General features: G+C 53.3%; 1 protein-coding gene across 1 annotated transcript; it reads left to right on the top strand.

Annotated features, from left to right (window-relative positions):
• Positions 1-4,520: 4,520 nt before the first annotated feature.
• On the top strand, positions 4,521-6,824 carry FMAN_15412 (uncharacterized protein; the record flags this gene model as incomplete). Its single annotated transcript, XM_041826132.1, has 1 exon — positions 4,521-6,824. The coding sequence occupies one exon, from the start codon at positions 4,521-4,523 to the stop codon at positions 6,822-6,824; it is 2,304 nt and encodes a 767-aa protein (XP_041691444.1).
• Positions 6,825-7,292: the final 468 nt, after the last annotated feature.

The following is a 7,292-nucleotide window of genomic DNA, read 5'->3' as shown; positions in this document are numbered from 1 at the left end:
CCGACCACACCACCAGAAGAACTCTCATATGTATCGTTAAGTAGCTCAGAGCTCAGCACCTCAAAGTTCGAACATAGAATTGCTTGGACGGCTGACCGAGGGCTACTACTTAGACGAGGTACCATGCTATCAACCGAAGGGAACATATTCTTCATTTCAATATTTATGCCACTGAGCCCAGAGCAAGAGTAAATTCTGATCGCTATAATACAATCCCCGCACTTGTCACTTGGAATTGGCCTTTCCCTGTGTTGGTTTATACACGTCGTCGTTCGTCTTGATTTCATCAGAAGTGACAAYTTCTGTCTCATTGGGCTGATCCACTRGGGAAAGTTAGGTTCCAGTAAGGTAAAGGCACAGTATTCTTACCTTGCCCTGACTGTCCACTACCTGCCGTATTGTCCATAATTGGTGATAGGTTCTAGGTTCGTGATATATTTGATAAGAATGGTGAACTACATAGCATGATGCATGTTAGATATTTATATACAGCTGGAGTTGGTTTCAGCCGGATATGATATTGATATCGACAGCCAGAACTGTGGCCGGCAGGCCTAGAAGTCTACGTGACGCAACGCAATTCATATCGATGTACCGTGATAAGGACATGCGTGTTTTCTTCCCCGCCAGCTTCCTGGCCGCCTGGTCTACATAACTGGCCCGGGTGAGAGCCGTCTCAGGATTGTTGGTAGAGGTGTGCATTGCTTCAGGGATTGACGCCATATAGGATTCGCATGTTCCTTTCACTTACATCCCAGGGGCTGCATAACGCGAGCCGTTCATCTGATAAATCACCCTCTGGCGGACTTGGCGCTAAGGCGTTTGACATGCTGTCTCGGCGTACGATGCAACTGATTGATGCAAGGAACGATCACATCTTATACAACGTGGAGGCTCATCGTAATAGGCTGGGAGTGAGGACCGTCTACGTGAGAGCTAAAGAGCGGTAGTGAGTGAGTGAATGCTCGTTCATGGGGCCGAGTCTTTCGAGAACGAGTATATTTTATTAAGCAAAAGCCCTGGGGGTGGACTCAAAAGTCACACCTTGAATCCTCTCATATGCGGGAGGAAAAAGTAGAGCTAAATCCTCCCATATGCAGGAGGAAAAGTAGAGCTAGAGAATCCTCCCATATGCAGGAGGAAAAAGTAGAGCTAGAAAATCCTCCTATATGCGGGAGGAAAAAGTAGAGCTAAAGAATCCTCCCATATGCAGGAGGAAAAGTAGAGCTAAAGAATCCTCTCATATGCGGGAGGAAAAAGTAGAGCTAAAGAATCCTCCTATATGCGGGAGGAAAAAGTAGAGCTAGAAAATCCTCCCATATGCATCAGCTGCCTCAAGCCTATTCTTACGGCTTGCAGTTCCTCCCAAAAATGCATCAGATGTTTGGCCCCGAAGAAGCTACTATGGCTATCGAGGTGTAGTCCAAGAATGGTGGCCATAGGATCATATCAGGGGAGGAAGCACCATCATGCCATGGCTAACAGGGCTTCGACAACGAGAAAGCGCTCCTCTGTGGCCATTCGCTGCGAAGTAAGATCCTAAAGAGATTGCTACCCTGGACTTCTGTAGTCACGTAATAAATCAGCGGCCCTATGTGCCTCAACCAATCATCATTCGGGGGAGTTCATAGATTTAGTCAGCCTTCAAAGTGGCTGTGAGGAGGCGCAGTGGACAAAGCAGACTTCTGCCGTTATCAACAAGTATTTAAATGGATGGTCGTTGTCCGGAAGCTCACAATGCAATTTCACTTCTTGTTATATCGCAATTTCTGAGAGCCAGTATCAGAATATCCAGCAGTTGTCATGCAGCGTCGTGGTTCTGCTTCCCGAGTACGACCTCCGCACCGCCCCCGACCAGGACAACAGAGACTTCAGATGGGCCAGTGTGCAATAGAAAGCTTAAAATTTCTGATAAGGCGACCTGGCAGGCGCTCCGCAGAAGACACAGCAGAAACTAGTTGATTGAACAACATCACTATCGGTGTCGAGACATGGAGCTGTTTGCAAAACAGTCGACAAAAGCATTTCTGCGTAAGGATGGCCGACCCAAATATTGCGATGATTGTCGTGCTAATTCTGTTGGTGTCATTCTATTTTCCGGTCTGTTTCCCAGGAGTATCCTTGACGTTGCTGTTGGGAAGACTTTGGACCTCGTCTCCAACCCCTTCCGTGATGCGTTATCGGCATTGCCACGCAGCAAGGCATCGTCAGCAACGTGCCCCACAAACACCCCTGATTTTGTGTCAAAGAAGAGCAAGACATGGCCCATGGCTCGCGTTGAGTAGTCTACGCCCTCAATCTGAGTCAGGCTTCGCTCCGTCTCCTCTTTTCTTTTTCCTCCTCTCGAGGCCTCCTAATCGAGCCAAGGACACTGGCTAGCCTCAAGCACCCCTGCCACTCATTGCACTCGGCTAAGAGGTACTCTGAAATGGCCATGGACCATCTGCTTGCATGGATTCATCAACGAGGGCGCTAAGGCCTTACTCAACTTTTGTCATTGGAAAGGACGGACCAGTCTAGGCTGTGACCGTGGTGGATCTTTGGGTCCATGTCATAGCCTTATCGACTGGTTCCTCTCTCCCTTGATGCCTGGATTCCTCAGGTCCCGTCCTGCAGCCCAGACCTTACCGTGAGCAGACGTGTAGGGCCTGCTTGTGCCCTTTCTGAAGCCCATAAAGAGATTCTGGTCGCTATTTGGCAGCAGTGCGGCCAGACTCATCGACAAAACCAACCAAGTCAGACAGTGCGAGACGCGCTGGGACTATCATTCTGCCCGCAGTTGTTCCAGACAGCCAGTTTGCCAATGCCGCGGCAAGACCGGTCACTCTACGGGTGACTGCGCCGCACCAGAGTAGTCCGTCAATTGCCTGGGCCCGCATCAGGCCAACTTTGACAAGTGCCCAGAACGGCCAAAGAGAGTACGCGGCGTGCTCCGCCGGCTCACTAAAGAGCAACGAGGACATACCCGGACCATAGGTGGCGAGACATACCGACAACGACAGCGAGAGCGAGAATCACAACCGGAATCGCACCAAGAAGCCTACGACAACGTGTCTGATCGACAAGGCTAGGATGACGTATCACAAGACCAACCGAGCGTTCGTGCTCCAAGCCCAGCCGTATCAGGAGCACTTTCGTGTATCATGGTGGCCACAACGCCCCGGATTGGCTACAAGGCAGAAGAGGAGCCTGAGCATCCCAGGCCAGGTTCACCGCGAAAGCGCCGAATAGGTCTCATCACTCGTCCCCATGACTTGGAATAGACGACACTCACAGCAGACACGAAAGAGCGACAAGAAGCCGCTCAAGATCTTCCAGGCCAACGTCGGCAAGATCCCTCCGGCCCACGACTACGCGCTGGCACTTGCTGATTCGGAATGATATGGCATCGTGCTCTTGCAGGAGCCGTGAACAGCCGATACAAAAACGCGCTGTCTGGCCGAGACGCATCCTGCATACAACACATTCACGCCCGTCGATGTATGGGACAGTAACGAAACTCGACCCAGAGTGATGGCATACGCTCGACGAGGCCCAAGACTTCTCGCTTATGAGATTCGGCCCTTCCAGACTCGCGATATCCTTTGGATCACAATCAACGGCCTGACGGTAGTCAACTTCTATCGCTAGAACGACGAGGGGGACGCCTTGAGTACGCTACTGGGATGGTCTGTCACGGAACGTTGCCTCGTCGCTGGCGACTTCAACGCCAGAAATCGAAGCTGGCAGTCAGGCCAGACTACGGACCGCGGCCAAGAAATCACAGGCTGGGCGTTAGAGAACGACCTCGATCTCCTCAATACTCCCGATATCCCGACAAATCCGCATGGCAACACAATTGGCCAGGCCTTCACCAATTTGCCACTTGCTGAGGCTACCGTTGAGGACCATTTAGCAACCACCTCTGACCACTTCACACTCAGTTTGACCCTCCCTGACATCAATCCCGCTCCGATACAGCCGGGCAAGATTCGAGTGACAACAGAAGATGAGCTAAAACGGTTCGTCCAGATCGTATAACTTGGAGCCACAGAGATCCCGATCGTAGACTCGACACCTGCAGAGCTTGGCAAGCTTGCGTCTTAACTCACACATCTACTGACATCGGCAGCCAAGGCAGCTGGCCGACCTTCACAGGAAGGCGGCCACCCAGCGCCCTGGTGGACAGAGGAGTTACCCCCTGGGCTTCAATTTGGATGTCCAGATGGTCAAGAGACGCCTCTATCGTGTGGTCCGTCGAGCGAAGAGAAAGCATTGGCGGGAACTCATCGGTAGCTTCTCCAGCAGCAGTGCTGTCTTCAAAGCTGTCCAGTGGCTGAAGTCTTCAGGGCCCTTCCCACCGCCTCCCCTGCAGGTGGACGACATTGTATACGAAACTCAGATGGACAAGGCGACCACACTTCTCAGAGCTTTTCTAGAATGTCGAACGTTAGATGACGATATTGCAGACCGCTGGACACCAGTCTCCCCTCCGAGATCGATCACATTTTTGCCAGAAGTTTCCCTAGACGAGGCACAATATGCGACCATCCATACAGGCAATACTTCCCCAGGGGCAGACAACATTACTGTCGACCTTCTCAGAGCCGTGTGGCACGTCGTTGGGACGCACATCCGTCGCTTATTCGAGAGATGCCTCATCGCAAACCATCACACGCCGTCTAGCAAGGGCCGCCATCTACTATAATGTCCTTCATCCACAACAGGCGGGCGCTCTCCCCAAAAGGTCGGCAACAGACCTGGTGACCGCCTTGATCCACGATATCGAAGAAGCATTCGCACGCAACAAGGTGGCCACCCTGGTCACGATGGATATCCAAGGGGCCTTTGACACCGTCATGCGCAACAGACTGGTCTTGCGTCTTCGTGAACAGGGCTGGCCCGATCATCTAGCCAGATGGGCCGAGTCCTTTATGAAGGATCGTTCAGCCCGCGTGAGGTATCAAGACACCCTCACGCCCTTCGCTCCTCTCCAGTGTGGCCTGCCTCAAGGCTCACCAGTGTCGCCCATTCTCTTCCTGCTCTACACCGAGCCAATCTACCGACTAGGCAACCCTCAGGGCCGCTTCGGCTACGCAGACGACACGGCTATCCTTTCCATAGGCGACACGATAGATGAAACCACGGCCATAGCCTCCGGCTCTATCGATGAGATGGTTCGCTGGGGTGCGGCCAATGGCGTCTCGTTCGACCCGAAAAAGACCGAAGTCATGCACTTCTCCCGCAGCAAACTCAGGACCACGCCGGCTATACGCCACGGCGATGTCGAGAAACACCCCGAGTCAGCCCTACGCTGGCTCGGCATCTGGCTTGACAGCAGGCTGTCGTTCCACGTTCACGTCGAAAAGTGGGCGGCCAAGGCGCATGCCGTCGCATATCATCTAAGGGGTCTCGCCAACGCGATACACGGCCCTCTCCCGAGCGCCGTGCGAAGCGCCGTCATGGCTTGTGTCGAGCCGGTACTACTGCATGGATCTGAAGCCTGGTACCCGGGCACCACTAGACCGCGATGGAGTCAGCCTAACCGAGACACGCCATCGAGCAGTCAGCATCTGATTCAGAGAATGAACAAGGCCTTACACCAGTCCATGAGAGCTATACTGCCCATCTGGAAAACGACGCCCATCACCATCCTCTACCGTGAGAGCGGGATACCACCCGTCGACCAACTCTTGGAAAAACGGAGATGGAGATTCTCGGCGCGGCTCAAATCACTTGACGACGCCCATCCTCTTGTGCGGCGAACGCTGCCACCCCGCCAACCTATCTACCATGATCTCATCAAACGAAGGTATCAGCAGGCAGAAAGTAGCTTCAGAACACGTCTCCGACGTACAGATGAGCTTCTTACATCGTGTACCCGCCCTAAGCTCCTCCAGAAATGCTTTCAGCAGGAGGAGATACCACCGTTGCAAACAGCGTCAAAGGAGAAGACAGCGGCGACTTTCCTCCGCTGGGTCAAGTCGCTCGACGCGCTCAACTTGGTCGTGTACTCGGACGGCTCTCTGTCCGAGGAAGGGGTTGCCAGCTACGGCTTCACCATCCACCAGGACAACTTACCTATCGTTGACGGATCAGGTCGCCTCGGACCGGCTGAGGTCTTTGATGCCGAAGCCAGAGGAGCGTTAGAGGGCCTAAAAGCAGCCCTGAATCTGCAAGAATCGGCAACGCAAAGCATAAGCATATGCCTGGACAACCTCGCGGCAGCTTCATGCTTGCAAGGCACACCATCCGACTCTTCCCAAGACGTCTTCCTCGAGTTTCAGGCTCTAGCGGCATCGCATGGGAACACACACGTACGCTGGGTGCCAGGACATACTGACATCCCTGGCAATGAGCAGGCCGATCGACTGGCAAAGGCAGCGTCTTCATTTCCCGAGCCCGAGGGTGCTCGCCCAACACTGGCCTACCTGAGAAGGATTACAAGACAAAAACCAAAGGACACATTCGAGGCATGGTGGACCGCCTCCGCTCCTGAGCAGTATAAGAGACTCAATCTCAAGGCGACCACAGGCTGCCCGCCGGAGCTGTCGCTCCCGCGTGCAGCCTTGCACCATCTGCTGGCAGCGAGGTCCCTTCACGGGGACTTCGCCGCGTATCACGAGAGGTTCGGCCACGGCGATGCACGCCTGGTCTGCTCATGCGGCCGACGCAAAGCACCGGACCACATCTTCTACTGCCGGAAGGTACCGCCGCGCCATCGGATGAGGCTGAGACCCTCACCGAATGCAGCGGTCAACCTTGCAATAGGAAGAGACTTCACCAAGTTTGTCGACTTGTCCAAAGACAGCGCGTTCTTTGGAAAGATCTGTCCTCGCTATTGAGCGACAACGACTCGAGGTGCACTCGCATCTCCTCTCTTCTCTCCTTCTCATATGCATTTCTTTTGTTACCTTCTCTCCTCTCCTACATGGTCACGGCCAAATGAACGGCGCGACAACGCCCTTCACTTGACCGTGAACATCTTGTGACAGTTCCGAGCTTCCATGCGGACAGGCTGGTGTCAGGGTTCCTGACACCAAGTTTCAAAAGCGGCTACGAGGTTCCAGCTGCGCCTTGTCATCCCGCTGACGGGTAACAGGCTCGATAGGATGCGCCATTTGTGCCGATGATATGCTGGATAGGGCGTGTTCTGTCGATACGGCTGTAGAAACGTTCTGTAACTAGCGTTAAGATAGATCCGGTTTCTCTAGCCTAGCACATCCTGTGCCTCAATAGGGGACTTTCGGGCCCTTGGCCCTCTGGACGAAAAATATACATAACATAACATAACATAACATAACATAACATAA

Source organism: Fusarium mangiferae (genome assembly GCF_900044065.1).
Source record: "Fusarium mangiferae strain MRC7560 genome assembly, contig: FMAN_scaffold030, whole genome shotgun sequence".
In the NCBI taxonomy this organism is placed as follows: Eukaryota; Fungi; Ascomycota; class Sordariomycetes; order Hypocreales; family Nectriaceae; genus Fusarium; species Fusarium mangiferae.
The sequence above is the reverse complement of the archived record's forward strand: the minus strand, read 5'-3'. Positions and strand labels throughout refer to the sequence as shown.